Source organism: Dioscorea cayenensis, chromosome 11 (genome assembly GCF_009730915.1).
Source record: "Dioscorea cayenensis subsp. rotundata cultivar TDr96_F1 chromosome 11, TDr96_F1_v2_PseudoChromosome.rev07_lg8_w22 25.fasta, whole genome shotgun sequence".
Lineage (NCBI taxonomy): Eukaryota > Viridiplantae > Streptophyta > Magnoliopsida > Dioscoreales > Dioscoreaceae > Dioscorea > Dioscorea cayenensis.
This window is the reverse complement of record NC_052481.1, coordinates 2,272,130-2,291,766: the sequence shown is the minus strand read 5'-3', so window position 1 is coordinate 2,291,766 and position 19,637 is coordinate 2,272,130. Positions and strand designations below refer to the sequence as shown.

The 19,637-nt window shown below is 32.6% G+C and overlaps 1 protein-coding gene across 1 annotated transcript; it reads left to right on the top strand.

Moving 5' to 3' along the window:
- Nucleotides 1-15,839: 15,839 nt before the first annotated feature.
- Nucleotides 15,840-19,487, top strand: LOC120271993 (molybdate-anion transporter-like). Its single transcript, XM_039278691.1, has 8 exons — nucleotides 15,840-16,056; nucleotides 16,436-16,580; nucleotides 16,690-16,858; nucleotides 17,577-17,847; nucleotides 17,948-18,213; nucleotides 18,302-18,517; nucleotides 18,697-18,805; nucleotides 19,054-19,487. The coding sequence occupies exons 1-8, from the start codon at nucleotides 15,906-15,908 to the stop codon at nucleotides 19,113-19,115; spliced, it is 1,389 nt and encodes a 462-aa protein (XP_039134625.1). The 5' UTR covers nucleotides 15,840-15,905; the 3' UTR covers nucleotides 19,116-19,487.
- Nucleotides 19,488-19,637: the final 150 nt, after the last annotated feature.

Genomic DNA, 19,637 nt, shown 5'->3' with positions numbered 1-19,637 from the left:
ATTAGACACTAATAATATGTGTTCTTTTTAAATGATTGTTAATAACTTATTAATGTCCTTTTTGATCTAGGCGATATGTATGGTAAATGTCCTTTAAACTTGGGGGCTTCATCTAATATTTTACTGGACTCATTGTTCTCGTGATGTAATAGCCTAAATCGAAGGCAATCAAAAGAATGTTGGGTAGTCTAAGCTTTGGACTGCAATAAAGAAGTAAAACAGTAAGATGGGTACCTTTAGTTGTCGTTCCGGGATGATGTTGTCTGCAGCGATGGTCGAGGGTTTCCGATGGCAAAACGGTGGAGATCAATGGAGAGGAATAGATGACAGGGCGGAGAGGCGCGCTCACTAAAAAAAGGGACACTTGCTTAGGAAGCTCAGACAAGAAGGGTTTTTGGGACAAAGAGAAGAGAAAGGGGGCTGAGTTTTGATGAAGGGGGCTTAGTTGGACTGAAGGGGGCTGAGCTGGAGTGCAACGTAGTAAAACCTAAAAGGATCATGTGTTGGACTGCCAAGTCAGATACAGTTTTGAATTTAATATGTTGAGGTGGACGCCACCTCGTCACTTTCACGGAAACTTGACCCATAAAAAGCAACATTTGTGGCCTCTCGTGCTACGGAGAAAACTTTTGTGGCCGTGGGTTAGAAAAAAAAGACTTGTGGCCATAGCGTTATAACTTAAAAACATTTGTGGCCACCAATGAAACTATCCCTATTTATAAGTACAGTAACACTGTTTATGAAACAGAATTTAACGGTGGTTAATAATAATGTTTGTAGATTTCAAATCTACAAATGTGCATAGATAATTTAATCTCATATATATATATATATATATATTTCTCCATTGTAATCACTTTACGTTTATTAAAATTTAGATATTATCTTCTTTTGAAAAAAAGTGAAACCACATTCATTCCAAAACTCAACGAAAAAAATACATCAGAAGTCTACTAGCTGTGGAACCCAAGATAAATTTAGATATTATCTTAAATTTATATAAAATTATATTAATTTTTTAAAATTATTTTTATTTAAAAACTCAATAAAATTTTTTTAAATTGTTTATAATTTTTTTTATTTTCTCTTAACATAATGGTTTGATTTTCAGAATGTATTAGAAATATAAGATTATATTAAAAATAAAAATTGAAAATTTTAATTAATATTTTATAGATTTTTTAAAGTAGATATTAATTTAAAAAAATTCTGACACAAGTAAATTGGACCGGTATGAGTAATTTTATAACTAAAACAATTTATTTTAGTTAGTGCCAATCAAATCATAATTCAAAATATTTGGCAATAAATTGGGATAAATGTAAATATATTTTTGAAGCTACGTTTTAAAAAAAGAAAAGATGAACTAAAATACAATACAACGTTTGCTCATGCAAATGCAATGCATCTTTTATGTAACATTTTTGGTTAAAAAGAAATTTCACATTTTTCGTAGCAGTGAAAGGGACATATAAATGGGGAAGTGGATTGTAATGAGGGCATCTTTAATGATTAGACTATCCGAAAGTTTGATGTTCATGTCACTTGATTAATCTATTAAACTCTTACTTATTAAACTAGCTCTCATAATAATTATACTATAAAATATAACCCATCAAACACTTACCCATTAAACTATCTTTCATAAATATTTTATACTATAAAATATACCTACAATCATTTCATTCATCTTTTAACTATTAACATTAATATATTTCATTAAAGCACAGTTATTTAATAAATTCTTAAATATTATTAACAAAACAATTAATAACATAATTAAAATTATATTTCAAAATAAATATTTAAAATATAATAAAATAGTTCTATATTATTTTCAAAAAAAAAATAATTAGTTTGTGATGCAAAAAAAAACTAAAAATTATTTATCAAAAATGATCAAGAAATAAAAAATAACTTATATAAATTAGAAAATCCTAAAAATATTACATAATTAAAGTCATTAATAAAAGACATAAAAGCATTAATTTTCATTTTCGTTCACTCCGAAGTGGTGCCAAATGTGCTCTACTAAATCGGATCGAAGTTGATGGTGTACTTCTTGATCACGTATTTTGGCATTTCTTCTTATGTATTGTTGAAAATCTTAAGTGCACCCTTGATTGACGAGAAATGGAGATTCACTTTCTTCGTCATCCCAATTTGTAATTGTATCCCCTTCATCTTCAACAATCATGTTATGCAATATTATGCATGTGTACATTATATCTCTCAGTTTTTCCCTGTGCTAAAAACGAGCAGGGCCACGGACAATTGCCATCGAGATTAAAGCACACCAAATGCTCGCTTAACGTATTTTCTTCCAACCTCTTGCATTTGTTTGAACTTGATTCTCTTCGGGTCTTCCGGATATGAAAAACTTTTAACAAATGTTGCTCAATCTGGATATATGCCGTCAGCAAGATAATATCCGTTCATATATGTTGTACCATTAATATTGAACTGAATTTCCGGAGCATGCCCATGTAATACTTCACTGAACAGAGGAGATTGATTGAGCACATTGATATCATTATTAGAACCAGTAACTCCGAAGAATGAATTTCAAATCCATAGGTCTGCTGAAGCAACCGCTTCTTACATAATTGTTGGAACCCCTTGATCCCCTCGAGTGAAATGGTCTTTCCATGCGACTGGGCAATTTTTCCAATGGCAATGCATCCAATCTATGCTACCAAGCATACCAAGAAAGCCATGTCACTCAGAATGTAATTGAAGTAAACGTCCAATATCATCATTATTGGGTCTTGTTAGATATCTTGCTGTAAAAATTTCAATAATAAATCAACAAAATTTAAATAGTCATTCAATTACAATACATTCAGCAATTCGTATGTACTCGTCATACTAATCAGCCGGTGCCTCATATGCTAATTGTTGGATAGCAGCAGCACATATTTGAAGTGGTGAAAGCCCTAGTTTACCAGTTGCATCAACCCTTAATTGGAAATATTCTGAATGACTTGATAGTGCATCTATGATTGGCAGAAATAACGCCTTGCACATTCGAAATCTTCGAAGAAATACATTATTAGGATAAACTGGTTCATCGACGAAGTAGTCATTAAAATGCCTTTCACTGCTTTACGATCATGATTCAAATGCATTCGGCTTCTTCTAGGGCCACTAGATGATTCACCCTTTTTTCGCCTCTCTCATTCCTCTAGTAACACATACATCTTTCGTTCCAAATCATCCATCAACTTATCTACCAAAAATTGCTTGATTTGTTCCAACTAGACAGGATCCATTATCTAGAATGTTAACAAAGTGATGTAGTTTATAAAACTTCGAATTTGTTAAGTAGAGAAGCATGGAACTTATTCTCATATATATATACATATAGCACAATATAATAACTAGTTTTCAAACGGCTGGTTTTCAAACGGTTAGTTTCAAATGGCTAGTTTACAACAGCTAGTTTCAAACGACAAGTTTACAATGGTTAGTTTTCAAATGTCTAGTTTACAAGGGCTAGTGTATTCAAATTACATAGCATTATAAATAAAATTTGATTACGATACCACATTAATTTAAAATTACATTGCATTAAAAATAAAATTACATTATATGACCGAAATTTAAAATTACATAATATTAAAAATATATTACATTAAAAATAAAATAAATAAAACTTAAATATTATATTTTGATTTTATAACATTGTACATAAGACGATGATTCTTGAGTTGTTCAGCATTCATGTGGCTAATATCCATTGTCAAAATTTGATGATCAACAACCATTTTAAAAGATTTTTTCAAACTACGCACTTCTGCTAATTATTCATTCCTCCATTCTCGTAATTCTACCCACCTTGCTTCCATTTCTTCGTCCACGTTTGGTTTTTCGACCACATTTGACTTTTCTTTTCTCTTGGCCTTTGCTTTTGCCTTTGCTGCTTTTTGGCCAATAGGACGAGCCTCAATCTCACTGTCATCTACATCAATGCACCGCTTTCATTGATCTTTAATTTCTTTGAAGACCTAGCAAGAGAAGTGTTTGGTTTTCATTTTAGATCATCTTTCAACATGACCCAAACATGCTCATGGATGAAATGTTTTTTACGATTATGATAATATAGAGTACGAGCATGTTCCTTCAATTGATCATCACTCCATCCACTATGATGCTCCCCTAATAATCTATTGTATATTTGATTAAATTTATTAATAAGTGGAAGTATCCAAAACCAATATTGCTTACAGCTTGTTGTTTTTCTCCTTGGACCAGATCACCGATTTTCATTGAAATAGTCGGTCACTCTTTTCCAAAACGTTATATTATTCTGGGTAGTACCCACAACGCTATCAGTTGAAATTGTAAGCCATGCACTCACAAGCATTTTATCATCTTCCATGCTCCAAGGTTGTTGTTTTTCAACTTGATCTTCATGTTGGTCGTCATTTATAATGTTATTCTCAATCCCTGGTTGTGTGGAAAAAAGGGGGAATTGAGAGTCAGAAAATGAACCTGTTTCCGTTGTATTTTGTTGATCAGCACGAGAACTTTTATCCAAATTTTTGAGGTCGCTTGAAGGAATTCGATAGCCACTTGTTTTTATATTGATTTGTTAACTTGCCATACCAATACTTGGATTGAAGAAACCGGGTCCAGAAAACATAGGATAACCATATGGATAATTTGGTTGATTTTAGACATTTGGATAAAAATGGGAAAAATTTTGTGAGGTGGGATAATTTTGTGAGTTTTGAGGATAATTTTGGAAATCTTGCATATTTGGTGGGAAAAAAGAATATGAAAAAGTTTGAAAATTATTTGGAAAATTTGGAGCTTAGGAAGATGGAGGAGTATTTTTATTCATAATATAATTGAAAATTAGAAGATGAAGAAGCGGAGAAGAATGTAAGTTTGTTTGAGTATATGGGTGTATTTATAGAGGTTAAATAAAAATTTAAGTATTGAAAAATTAAAAAAAATATATGATCAACGGTTGAATTTAAAAATAAAATAATATGGTCAACAGTTGCATTTTAAAAATAATAATAAAAAAAAAAGATATCATCAAATGGTTAAATTTTAATAATAATAAAAAATTAAAAGATATGATCTAATTCAAAAATAAAAATAAAAAATAAAAAAGAATCGGTGAGTCCCACCAACTAATAAAACTTTCACATTGGTGGGTCCCCTTCTTAAAAATCTATCACATTCTTATAAAACTTTGTGTAATATGAACAATATTATTATAGTACACAAACATAGGGTTTTGAACTGTGTCTGCTCATGCACTGATAAATACCTTACTCCTTGCATTAAGCAAGTATTGGCTATTTATGAAAAATAACCGATGTAAAATTATTATTTTTAATAAATCAATTAATCAAAATCTAATACTTTATTAACTACAAATCAAATATATTATTGAAATCAAATTCTAACCCCACATCATGCAAAATTACACTTTGAATCACACTATTTTATAATCAGCATTTAAGCAATGGAGTTGGAAAAAAGACTTGATGTATAATTTTATATCACATATTTATTTTATTTATTTTTAAATACATTTTTAGTTTTTTTTATTTTGTAATTCATAGCACCTTATTGTTGGATTTAATAAACAAGAAAGACTTAGAAGGCGTTTGATTTGCAGAAATGATATATTACCATGGTAATGTGATCGGGTATGTTATATGCCTAGGAATATTATGGTAATGTGAGATTACCATTATGGGCTCCTTTCTTTCCATCCGGCCTTTGATTAGGATTGACCGGATAAAAAGCATGGATCACAAATCAAATTTTAATATTTTGTAGACTTCAAGGGATTGTGGGTTCATGACTTCCATTAGGGGCAAACCCCTAATGTTAATTACCCTGGACATTGTCACAAGAACCTCCGATTAAGAAAATAAGTGTGAAGAAAGAAACAGATTCTGACAAATAAATTTTTTATTCATGAATTCATAGACTTCGTTGAAAGTACAAGAAGTTTGGAATTTAATCATCTTAACGCAACAATAATTGTAGCCTTTTATCTCCTTCCGACTATTTCGCCGAAAATTACGCTTTGACTTTTGTTGACTTTTGGTCTTCGTCAACGGTCGAAATATGCATCTTGAACATAACTTAAAAAAAACTGGTGAAGTTGTGTCTTAGATATTTGAATTTGCATCTTGGACTTGATTTGGAACTTGATTTGGAACTTGATTTGGAACTTGATTTAAATTTTCACAAGCTTCGGCTTTCAGGCTTGTGAAACTTTTTGCAACTTGTGAACTCTCCAACGCTTTATCCTTAAGGTTGTTGAGCTCATTTGTTGACTTGTTCGAAACTTGGATCTTTGATTTTGAACTTGCACCTTAGATTTTGATTTGAAACTTAATTTGATTTTTCATAAGCTTCGGCTTTCATGCTTGTAAAGCTTTTGGCAACCTGTGAACTCCCCAACGCTTTATCCATGAAGTTGTTGAGCTCATTTGTTGATTCATTTGAAATTTGTATCTTGAACTTTGAACTTGCATCTTGGATTTGATTTGAAACTTGATTTGATTTTTTTATAAGCTTCGGCCTTCGGGCTTGTGAGGCTTTTTGCAACTTGTGAACTCTTCAACGCTTTAATTTTGAGGTTGTTGGGCTCATTTGTTGATTTGTTTGAAACTTGGATCTTTGATTTTGCATCTTGGATTTGATTTGAAACTTGATTTGATTTTTTTATAAGCTTTGGCCTTCGGGTTTGTGAGGCTTTTTGCAACTTGTGAACTCTTCAACGGTTTAACTTTGAGGTTGTTGAGCTCATTTGTTGACTTGTTTGAAACTTGAATATTTGATTTTGCATCTTAGATTTAATTTGAATTTCAAGCTGTGAATTCCCTATGTCGATGAATCACAAACTTGGTTTGACCTTCCATAAGCTTCGCCTGTCATGCTTGTGAAGCTATTTTTGCAACTTGTGAACTCTTCAACACTTTAACTTTGAGGTTGTTGAGCTCATTTGTTGACTTGTTTGAAATTTGTGACTTGAACTTTGAACTTGCATCGTGAATTTGATTTGGAACTTGATTTGATTTTTTTATAAGCTTCGGCTTTCATGCTTTTGAAGCTTTTTGCAACTTGTGAACTCTTCAACACTTTAACTTTGTTGTTGTTGAGCTCATTTGTTGATTTGTTTGAAACTTGGAACTTGAACTTTTTAGTTTGTATCTTGAATTTGATTTGGAACTTGATTTGATTTTTTTTTTTATAAGCTTCGGCCTTCAGGCTTGTTAGGCTTTTTGCAACTTGTGAACTCTTCAACACTTTAACTATGAGGTTATTGAGCTCATTTGTTGATTTGTTTGAAACTTGGAACTTGGATATTGGAATTTGCAACTTTGATTTGATTTGGAATTTGATTTGACTTTTCATAAGCTTCGGCTTTTGGGCTTGTGAAACTTTTATAACTTGTGAACTCTTCAACGCTTTAGCTTTGAGGTTGTTGAGTTCATTTATTGATTTGTTTGAAACTTGGGTCTTAGACTTTGAACTTGCATCTTGGATTTGATTTGGATCTTGATTTGATTTTTTTATAAGCTTCGGTTTTCATGCTTGTGAAGCTCTTTGTAACTTATGAACTCCTCAACGCTTCAACAATGAGGTTGTTGAGCTCGTTTATTTGGATGTTTTGAGTTTGTCTTAAATTTGATCTGGACTTTAAGTTATAGATTCTCTGCATTGAGGAATCGCAAATATGGTTTGGCTTTTCATGAACTTCGGCTTTTATGCTTGTGAAGCTTTTTACAACTTGTGAACTCTTCAACTCTTCATCCTTGAGGTTGTTGGGTTCATTTGTTGAATTTGCATTCTTTGATTTGATTTGGAACTTGATTTGACTTTTCATAAGCTTCGGTCTTCAGGCTTGTGAAACTTTTTGCAACTTATGAACTCTTCAACACTGTAATCTTGAGGTTGTTGAGCTCATATGTTGATTCATCATTTTTTAATGCCTTGATTTTGATTTTTTTTTCCCCATCTTCTTTTATTTTTCCTTCTTCTCTCTCTTTTTTTTTGTTTTAGAATGCTTCGCTTTTGAAGGTCTTGAAATTTGTTTGTTACTCTAAAGAGAGTCAATGGCCTCAAAAGGGGTCCATGAGCTCAAAAAAGAATTTTATGGGTTTTAAAATTTTTTATCCCTTCTAAGTGAGTCAATGGCCTCAAACAAAGTTCATGAGATCAAAGAGAGTTTTAAGGGTTTTTGGAATTTTTCATCACTCGAGAGAGAGAGAGTCAATGGCCTCAAACAGGGTCCATGAGCTCAAAAAGAGTTTTAAGGGTTTGGAATTTTTCATACCACTCCTAAGAGAGTCGATGGCCTCAAATTGGGTCCTTAAGCTCAAAGAGAGTTTTAAGGGATTTTGGATTATTTTTATCACTCCAAAGAGAGTCAATGGCCTCAAATTGGGTCCATGAGCTCAAAAAGAGTTTTAAGGGATTTTGGATTCTTTTTATCACTCCAAAGAGAGTCAATGGCCTCAAATTGGGTCCATGAGCTCAAAAAGAGTTTTACGGGTTTCTTTGGGATTTTTCATCGCTCCTAAGAGAGTCAATGGCTTCAAATAGGGTCCATGAGCTCAAAGAGAGTTTTAAGAGGTTTTGGAACTTTTATAACTCATCCGCTTCCGTGACTATTAAGAGGCAATGAAGAGGCCCTTTTAAGGAGAGCAGTTGACATGCATTACACATCACGGTAAGCTTAAGGGAGTCTTTAAGGGTCTTCAACAATCCATTTGCTTCTGTGACTATCAAGAGGCAATGGGGAGGCCCTCTTAAGGAGAGCAGTCGCCATGGATTGGACATCACGGTAAGCTTAAGGGGGTCTTGTAAAATTACCAAAATACCCCTCATCTTTGCTAAAACCTTCCTTTTTTTTATTTTGCATTTAGACCCTCTATCTTTTCACATTTTTCACCTTTTATAAAATTTTGCAAATAAACTCTCAAACTTTCATATTTTTATGGCTTTTGCAGTTAAACCCTCAAGCTTTCGTGTTTTCACACATTTTTACAATTTTGCACATGTGTCCTCAAAATTTTCCTTTTTTTTTTTTTAAACGATGGAATTCACAGTGAGTGAAAAATGAATAGCATGCATATACTCTTGTCTATGTCCATGATTTAGAGACAAAATATGCAGAGGGAAGGGTCTAGCATTAATATTTAAAGATTTTTTATGGCATGGGTATGGGGTGTACAACCAGAACGCATCTTATACATTTTGTATAGAGTTTCATCTACCTCATCAAGATGATATTGTTTCTCTATGGCATTATGCATGGGATTAACAACCAAATGTAGGTATTTTGCATGAACTTTCATCTAAGATTTTTTTTCTTCATGGCATCTTGCATAGGTTGAACGAAACCAAAACATACTTGTATATATATACTTGGTATGAGATTTTATAAGGTCATCTACCTCTTTGGAGTGACGAACTTCTCAAGAATGCTTCGAGATTCATGAAGAGGGCATCACCATCGTCAAGCATCTCAATAGGACTTTCTTGTTGAGGCCTTAGACGGAGGATAATGACGGTCAGACGATCGATCGGGTCGGGAATCCATTACTTGCAGGTCTTCAAAAAGGATGACAAGGCTCATAATGTTGTTGTCGCACGTAGGGAGCTAAGGTTGTTGATCATGTACTGAAGTCTAGCTTGCATAACGAGATGCATCATGTGAGAAATGGCACAACGTCGATGAGCTTCGCAAGGAGTTTTGCATCGTCATCCATCCCATCCATTTGCATAGCATCTTATCTATTCTATTCTTGCTCTTCTTCATCTTTCGATCCGATCATATTCACTCTCTTCTTCCTCATACTTCAAACTTCACAACAACACCAATATCATCATTCCAGTATCTCTTTATTTGTGTATGCAAATAGGTGGCAACGAGGAGGAGCGTGCTGAAACAACAAACAAGGTCGTCGGTAACACTTCGGACACCACCACACTGGTTCTCTTCGTGGATTCTCAGAGAGAGAGATAGAGAGAATACAATGAAAGAAAAGAAATGGAAAGAGAAAATAAGAGAGAACATGCATCCTTTCTTCTTTACATATAGTCCGATTAAATTTGGGAGTCCGGGATCGAAGAAGAGAGTCAATATTTGGATATCAAGAGAGGATCGTCTAGCAGGTAAGAGAGAGTTCTTAGAGTGAGAGAAAGAAGCATAGAAGAGCTCCCACATGCATGATTCTTATACCTTCATCTTCTTCACCCGGGTCCCGCATCAAGAGAGAAAGCCTTTCATCCTTGCATGAAATGCTGACTTCTTTTTTTTTAGTACTCCCGGTCCCACCGTGGAGAAAGGATCCTCCAATCATGCATCACCATGCTATTTTTTTTATATATATTTTATATCCTAGCGGTCCCGCAATGGAAGGGAAAACTAGCCCTCCTTCTCTTTTTCACCTCCGTCCCACCATGGAAAGAACCTCCTTTTTCATGCCATGCTGAAATATTTTTATTTTATTTTTTTTGACCCGCCCCCCCTTTGAAGATTATCCTATCCTCAACCAAAAAAATCTGGGCCCACCATATTGTTTTGATTTTTTTTAACCAAAAAAAATCTCTCCTTATTTTTTCAAATATCCGGATTTTTATTTGAATTTGATTAGCATTATCCGGATATATATTTTTTAAAACTCAAATTTTAAATTTACATATATTTATTTTTTTAAAAAAAATCTGAATTCAGGATAAAATATTAAAATTCCCTTCTCTTTTTTTTTAAAGCATGGATAAGCTCAAAATGACATTTATCTCCCCTAAATTTTATTTAAATCCAAATTTAATGCTGGTAGAGATAAAGATTAGGGTTTTATTCAAATTAAAAAGGCTTCCTTCTCTTTTCTATATATAAACAACCATATTTAGTTGAGAATTTATATTACTGGTAATCTTTTCATTACCATATTTGCTTAGTCATGGTAATCACTTCAGTAATATACCAAATTTATTAAAATACACTTACATATAAAATTTGAAAAATATAATTTAAAGTATTTAGATAAATAATAATTAAATTGAAATATTAAAAATTATTTTTTTTACAAAATTTTAAAATACCTTTGTATTTACCAAATTACCCCTAATATAAAATTTTGAAAAATATAATATTAAATATTTAGATAAATAAATAATTAAATTATAATATTAAAAATTATCTTTTCACAATTTTTTAAAATAACTTTGTATTTACCAAAATACCCCTATATATAAAATTTTGGAAATATTAATTTAAAGTATTTAGATAAATAAATAATTAAATTATAATATCAAAAATTATTTTTTCCACAATTTTTTAATACCAAAATACCCCTACGTATAAAAATTTGAAAAACTTAATTTAAAGTATTTAGATAAATAAATATTAAATTATAATATAAAAATAATAAGGGAAAATAAAAACCAGGGTTTTGATAATGAATGTAATAAGGAATTAAATTAAATGAGTGGGGGCATAATTGGAAAAAAAGAACATTACGCATTACCACCAACTTGGTAATCTGGATAGTATACTTGAAATCGTTGATTCGAGAAAGAATACCCGATGACAAGCCTTCCAAGGCCTTTGATCAAAGATAACCAGCATTGGGAGAAGAGTAAAATCTTATCACTCAAGAAAATAATGATCACAAAATAACACTAAGAAAAGAGATAATTTGAAAATATACCAAAAATAGTAAATTCTCAAATATCAGCAAAAAATAAAAGGCTTAACAACGACTCACAAATCAGAGATTTCTAGTCTAAGATATAACGAAATCAATCATTACCAAAAACGGCAAAATTAGGGTTTTTGAGGCCTAAATAATGGAATTTGACCCATTTTCCATCAAGTTAGGCCCATAAAACCCAAACGCTCCACACCTGGAAAAATGATCAAAATACCTCTCCGTTAGGTCACATGACTCACATCCCATTTTTGCATGAATGCGCAGACCAGCTCCTCGATATGTCCCGCATCAGACAGACACCTATTTTGGTGGTAATCACATTATCATTTTACTTAATAATATTTCACTATTGATAATTTCACATTACCATCAGCATTACTACTGCTACTATAACCAAACATGATTCATATTACCGCGAACCAAACACCCTTTAATTTAGTAGACCCTCAAAACCTAATTTATTATATTTTTAGGACCAGTTTAAATGGCTTATGTTGGGCATGAACGCTCAGGAGACCGGAACTTTAAATAACCATAAAAGTCCCATAATTCATCATTTGAGGGACCACAATTACACTATTTTGCTCCTTTTATTGTGCTTCGGGTCATGGTGGGCCTTGACTGGTCTGAACGCCAATTATGCCTAATTTGATGATTTGCTAAAATTTGATTTAATTCAGAAGGTTAATATTAATATAACCACTAGAGTTCGAGTGAATTGTTTTGGGATTTAAATTTCAATAGATTGAGCCCATTAAGCGAAATTTGATAGACAACCAAAAGTCATATTTTCTAGATTTAAAAGACCACTAGAGTTCGATTGAATTTTTTCTAACTTAAAATTTTAATGGATCTTAATGGGCTTCCAATTAACAAAACTAATATTTCAAAAACACCACAAAAGTACCATTGGCTTTGAGGGAACACGAGAGCTATTGTAATTTTTTTTTGCTTGACCCTACAAATCAGGAATATGCGCGGCACATGGAGTTATTATTTTCATACATATGTGCTCTTACCTTGTATAGACGTTAGAGTTTGATTTTTTTTTTTCCTTGACCCTACAAATAAGGAATATACATAGCACGTGGAGTTATAATTTTCACACATATGTTTTCCTACCTATCTTCTATTATTAATATATGTCCATTTGACATTCCATTCTAACATGGGGCTTGTTGTTTGCAAGGTTTGGACTGGGAATGTATTGGGAATGGGCCCAATGCATTATTTGGTTGGGAGGCATGGGAATGTGGGGGGTTTCTTGAGGAATGAGATGAGGGGAGAAGCATGATTGGCATTCATCCAAAAACCTTAAAGACTGTTCAATCCGGAATAGAAAATGATCATTTTATGCCTTCTATTAATTGTTTTTTCATCCAGTTTTTGTTCTTTTTGTTCGTGTTCCTTGTTTGTTTTTGTTCATTGGTTGGAACTTTTTTGAATTTTGTCAAAAAAAACCACAATGGTATATATATATATATATATTAAGTTTTTATAAAATTTAAAATTAATGATAATAAACATTCTTTTATAATAATAATAATAATTATTATTATTATTATTACTATTATCATCATTATTATTATTATTATTTGTAAAATTTATACATATTACAAATAAAATAATATTATTAGTTAATATATTTATTAATTTAATATTTACTCTATAAGGACATTAAAGACATTTTCTATATATTTTTTTATTTACTTTTTCCATTCCCAATAAATTATTCTCATATACCCTCCAACCAAACACAGTTTTCCTTCCATTCATAATACATTACTCCTTATTCTCATTTCTATCTCATTCTTCTTCAACTCCACTTTTTGCAAACAAACAACCCCTTAAACATTTGGAGATCTACCCAAATTTTTCAAACTAGGTCAATAAGAACATTCTTGCATGAGATTGAGTTGTTCATTGTTCCATTTCATCCACTATCCTTCGAACTCCATCTCATAACCCACCTGCCCACCAAGTGTTTAAGCCAAAATGGAATTATGTCATCAATTGCCGAGAGATCAATTGGTACCTGAATCGTGAATTCTTGTAAATTTTTTTTTTTGTAAATGACAAAAGTTTTATTCGCGGGTGAGATATATTTTTGAAAGTGTCAGTAGTGATTGTATATGTATAATCCCAGTGCTCATGTAAGCGTGAGCATTGCCCTCATTTGCTTTGCTAAGAATTGTGCACAAACCCTTATCTTCTTAGAGGCCAAATGGATTCTCTTGGGAGAAAAAATTACACACATAACCACGTCCAACCAAGATAGAGCACCATATGGATATCTCACTCTTCTTGCATAATTGTTTGGATACATAAACACTAGCTAATGTAACATAAGTTGTTACATTCCCTAAGGTTTTGTCACATGAGGCTTCTACCACCATTCTCATTGGCTTGAGATCCTTGCATATTCTACAATCACGAACTTGTTTCACTTTTTGGAACTGAATTACTCTACTTAATAGACCAGCAACACAAAGCATAGTAGTCACAGGTGCATATGAGATTTAAATCATTCTTTGGTGAATTACACACTTCAAGTCTTTTTTATAATTATATTAGGTTGCTTTATGCTGTTAATTATCATATGTAAATCAAACAGACCCTAAAGTTCAACAATGAGTCACTTTTGAATTTACATCCATTTGATTAACCATTAAGTTATTGAATTTTATTTAGAACTAATACAAATAAAAGTTTTTTTTTTCTCAAATGCGATAAACACAGTTAGGCATATAGTTATGGAGGTGCACTAGTTATGATAATTTAATGATCTCTTAAAAATTTATCATGTGAAATGAACTAACATGTGGGACAATGATGGTCTGCTACATATGTTTAAGATAATATATCATAGATTATAATTCCTCGATTATAAATCAACATACCATGTAATTGTGAATGAATGAAGAATACCGTTCTTTCGGTGGGAATCAATAAATAATGAATAAACAATATTATACAATAGTTCTGTAATATTATATAATATTTATATAATAGGTAAAAATATCAAAATGATTCTTCTATTTTGCGTTTTTCACCTTTTAGTCCTTTTAATATAAAATCCTTTTTTTATCTTTATATTTACACATTTTTGTCTTTAGCTGACGAATCCACTCTTTTGGTCTCTCTAACTGATGAACGTCTGTCAACTGGAGGGACAAAAAAGACAAAAATGTATAAATATAAATGCGAATCAGTTAGCTAAAAGATAAAATATGCAAATACGAAGACAAAAAAAAATGGATTTTATATTATAAGGATTAAAATAGTGAAAAACTTAAAATAAAGACTATTTTACTATTTATATTTTATATAATATTATAAAATACTAAAACCAGAGGATTAAGATCTCTTCAACTACTTATTCATTCACCATTTTAATAAGATACTATTTAGGTACCATTTAATTCTCAAAGACGATTAGTATAGACCACCAAAGCAAATAAAAATATCATATATAAATTTATATATCGAGTCTTAGAAAGAGAAGTCTTAATGAATATATTCAAATAAATAAATAAATATATACATATATATATAAATATTAAAAAAAAATGCAAGTGGGGTCAACTCATGAAAGCAAGAGCCCCTTGAATTGCGCCAGCTGGTACTCCATAACACCACCCTCTCCTCTCATTAATTCAATGCGCTTTCTTTGTCTTTGAAGTTTGAACTACTACTCCGGATCTCTTCACTATCCTCGCTTTTGTCGGTGATTTTTCATTTATTTTTTTTATTTAATCATTCAATATTTCTTAATCTTAATTTATATAATTTCCCTTTTTTAGTTTTTTTTTTCATAAATTATATTTGGTTTTTTTTTCTAATTTTTTATAAAAAGTTTTGCAGATAACACCCACACAATCACCTGCATATTAATATCAATTTTAAAATTGTGTCCTTTTTCTTATTTTATAAAAATAATAAATTAATTTTATTTTATTTTATTTGCTAATGATAACATAAGAGTTATTTTTTTAATAATTAAGAAAAACTAAAATTATCAAATATCCTTTCTATTTACAATTACACCCTTGATATTAATTTATTAATCACAAAAGTTAATTATGGATTAACACTATTTAATCCCTTTCATTGCCCATCTTCTTCTCATTCGCTGCTTCTTCTTCTTCTTCTTCTCATTCTCAGAGAGAGAGAGAGAGAGAGAGAGAGAGAGAGAGAGCGCTAATGGAGGTCTTCTACTACATGGTGTTTGGCTTCCTTGCTCTCATTGTGGCGCTGCTGGAGCTCAGCAAGACGGCTAAGGATCGGATTGCAACCTCCTCGGCGTTCAATTCCTTCAAGAACAACTATCTCCTTGTTTACTCTCTCATGATGGGTGGGTTCCTTGATGACTTTTTGTTTTACGTCTTTTGAACCCTAGATCTCTTGTTTGCATACTGATCTGATGTGAATTTCTGAGATTTTGCCTTTTTTAGATATTTTTATAGATAAAGATGATTTTTTTTTAAAAAAAAAAATTATCATTTTGGGTTTGAGATGATTCGTGTTTGTAGTTTTGATCTGGTGTTGTGTTTTTGAAATTCAATTGGGTTTGTGTTGGCAATGGGAATTGGATCTGGGGATTTGCTAGGTCTGAGTATTGATCTTTGTTGTTGTTTGCTTGTGGATTTTGTCTGAGATTTGGGAATTAGTTTGTGAAGCATTGTGTTGATTGATAACATTGCTGAGATTTGGATGGCATTTGGGGATTTCAGCTGGAGATTGGCTGCAAGGTCCTTATGTCTACTTCCTCTACAGCCAGTATGGTTTTGATAAAGGGGATATAGGTCGCCTCTTCATTGCTGGATTTGGATCTTCCATGTTGTTTGGAACCATTGTGGGATCGCTGGCTGATAAACAGTGAGTAGTTTGTGATTGAATACTTGTAAATTGTGATGCTGTTGACAAGGAAAGAAATTTTTGTTAGATTTGAAAGAAAAATCTTTGATGTTTTCGAATGTGAATGCAGGGGCCGGAGGAGAGCTTGTGTCACCTACTGCATCACTTACATTTTGAGTTGCATCACCAAGCACTCCCCAGAGTATAAGGTGTTGATGCTTGGTCGGATATTGGGCGGCATTGCTACATCTCTCTTGTTCTCTGCCTTTGAATCTTGGCTCGTCGCAGAGCACAATAAGGTGATTGTGATCAAACTGGTTTCCACTCTATATTCGTTAGTTGCTGAATAAAGGCAACGATTTACTTGAAAAAAAAATGGCCAAATATCATAAAATGGAGGCTCTCTTTTAGTGAAATGATAAATTCTGATCTGTTGCATGTTCATCAGATTGGTTCTTCAAATTTAGATGCTACACAATTTTCAGGGACTTACTTGATCAGCTGTCCTTCCTTTTTTTTTTTTTTCTATATATGATCTTTTGCAAGACAACCTAAACCTCTATTTGTCTCCATTTTGTACTCAGAAATTACATATGCCCCTGTATGTCTGACATGAAGAGTCAAGTTTGGTGTTCATCATTTTGCTTTGTTGCATCTCCATGAGAATATGTGCACATTAGATTGGTGGTGTTAAAGCTTAAGATTAGCAAATGCTGTACTACTGATGCGCATCTTAAGAACAGTAACATGTGGCAAAAACTAAACAAAGCATGGTGAGCATATTAGCGGTAAATATAAGTGCTTGGAGAATTTTGCGATGATAAAAAACTTTGACTTTGGCATATCATAGATGCATCATGTAAGAACGTTTAAAATTATTATATTCCCAGAAATGAAAATACATAAATTGATTTCTTTTCTATACTGAAGCTTGAAGTTTCGACCTGGGGAACTGACAAAAGATGCTATGCTGTTCGCATTTATTTGTTCTAATTGCCTGTGACTTTTCTTTTTCAGAGAGGGTTTGAACCTCAATGGCTGTCTTTGACTTTCTCCAAAGCTATCTTTTTAGGCAACGGTCTGATAGCCATTGTCTCTGGGCTCTTTGCTAACTTATTGGCTGATAACTTGGGATTTGGGCCTGTGGCTCCCTTTGATGCTGCTGCATGCCTCCTTGCAATTGGCATGGCAATCATACTATCAACATGGGGTGAGAACTATGGAGATCCTTCTGATAGCAAAGGTTTGCTTACTCAATTCAAGGGTGCTGCTGTTGCCATTGCCTCTGGTAAGCATGATTTATTTATTGTATCCATTGTAAGTTCCTTTTAACATCAAGGCCATTGGTGAATTGGTGATAATATAAAGGAGAAATTCTTTCATATCAGACGAGAAGATTGCATTGCTTGGAGCCATACAATCATTGTTTGAGGGATCCATGTACACTTTCGTGTTTCTGTGGACTCCTGCTCTTAGCCCCAATGACGAAGACATACCCCATGGCTTTATTTTTGCTACCTTCATGTTATCTTCAATGCTGGGGAGCTCCATTGCTTCTAGGCTGATGGCTCGACCAGCGCTTAAAGTTGAAGCATACATGCAGATCGTATTTGCAGTCTCTGCAGTCACTCTTCTACTTCCAATCATTACAAATGTAAGGGTTTCCTTTGGTAATCTGCAATCTGTTGAAGGAATGCATCTTCAAATGAAATATGCTTCTTTTTATTTTTTTTATGGAACAGTTCCTAGTAACACCATCGTCCGTCAAAGGTGGGGGCATCTCATTTGGTGGAAGTATCCTTATATTTGGTTTTTGTACCTTTGAAGCTTGTGTGGGAATATTTTGGCCATCTATTATGAAGATGAGATCTCAGTATATTCCTGAGGAAGCTAGGAGCACAATCATGAACTTCTTCCGCATTCCCCTCAATATATTTGTGTGTGTTGTTCTGTACAACGTAAGCATCCTTATCTTTTATTATCATGTCTCATGCATTAATCGTTAGCCTTTACTTTCGTTTTCGGTAGCTTTTGTTGTGAGATCTGTAGGGGCACTTGTCTTTTGATTGAAAATGGATGACATGAAGTTCACAGATGGTTGCCACCTGAATTTTCTTATACCTTTTTTTTTATATAGGTGAATGCGTTTCCAATCACAGTCATGTTCGGCATGTGCTCTATTTTCCTTTTCATGGCCTCAATACTGCAAAGGCGATTGATGGTGGTTGCTGAGAGTCACAAATCAAGTAAGTTTCATGGGTCACTTGTATATCTTCTTGCACTTCAAAGGAAACTGATGAACTTAGGCATAGCTTGCTTATTTCCTTCATAATCCTTAGTGAATTTAGCTACATTCTTATATATCAAGGATTAGGTCAAAAGTTAGGGAGGCTTCTTCAACAACTAACAATGGAAAAGCAATTTATGGTTACTAATCTGCAATAGAATCATTTCCTGACCTAAAGTTTATAATTTTGTGTTTGACATCATTTAGAACCACAAGATTGGACCGCATTGAGGACGCAAGATGAGGAAGCAGAAGCATTGAATATCTGAAGAAGAAGAAGATTAAGAAGACCAGGCCATACCCGGTGTCTTAATCTCATTTACAATTATCGGTTATCTAATCTAATACATAACATGAAAGCATGCTGTTTTTATTGGGAATGGATGGATGTTAAACTGCATCCATCCTTGGATACAACAAATATCACCAATATCAGCTTTTTGCAGATTCAGATGTTATTTCCAAGTTTTGTGAAGAGCTAGTTTATGCCAAAAGATATGCCTGACATATGTTGTCTATGTTTAGTGGTAGTCTCATGATTTGATATGCATTGTAATTGCCTTCATTTTTCTTGTAATTTCTTGCCAGAATTAAACCTATGGTGCTGTTTTTTCTCTCTTTTTTTAATTCTTTTTTTAAAATTTCTTATATTCAATGAGTTGTTATTTAACCTATTTTATTAGGAATAAATGCTTATTTTATAGACAGGACAATGTAATCAAGATGATGCTAAATTCTTTTCATGTGTTTGGAAGTAATTACCAAACCAGAAATGATGATGAAAATCAATG

What these genes read in the sequence shown, in the direction of transcription:
- LOC120271993 (XM_039278691.1), top strand. Translation starts at nt 15,906, where the DNA reads ATGGAGGTCTTCTACTACATGGTGTTTGGCTTCCTTGCTCTCATTGTG. An exon ending in TACTTCCAATCATTACAAAT is followed by an intron (nt 18,214 to 18,301) that starts GTAAGGGTTTCC and finishes TTTATGGAACAG; the next exon opens with TTCCTAGTAACACCATCGTC. An exon ending in TGCTGAGAGTCACAAATCAA is followed by an intron (nt 18,806 to 19,053) that starts GTAAGTTTCATG and finishes GACATCATTTAG; the next exon opens with AACCACAAGATTGGACCGCA.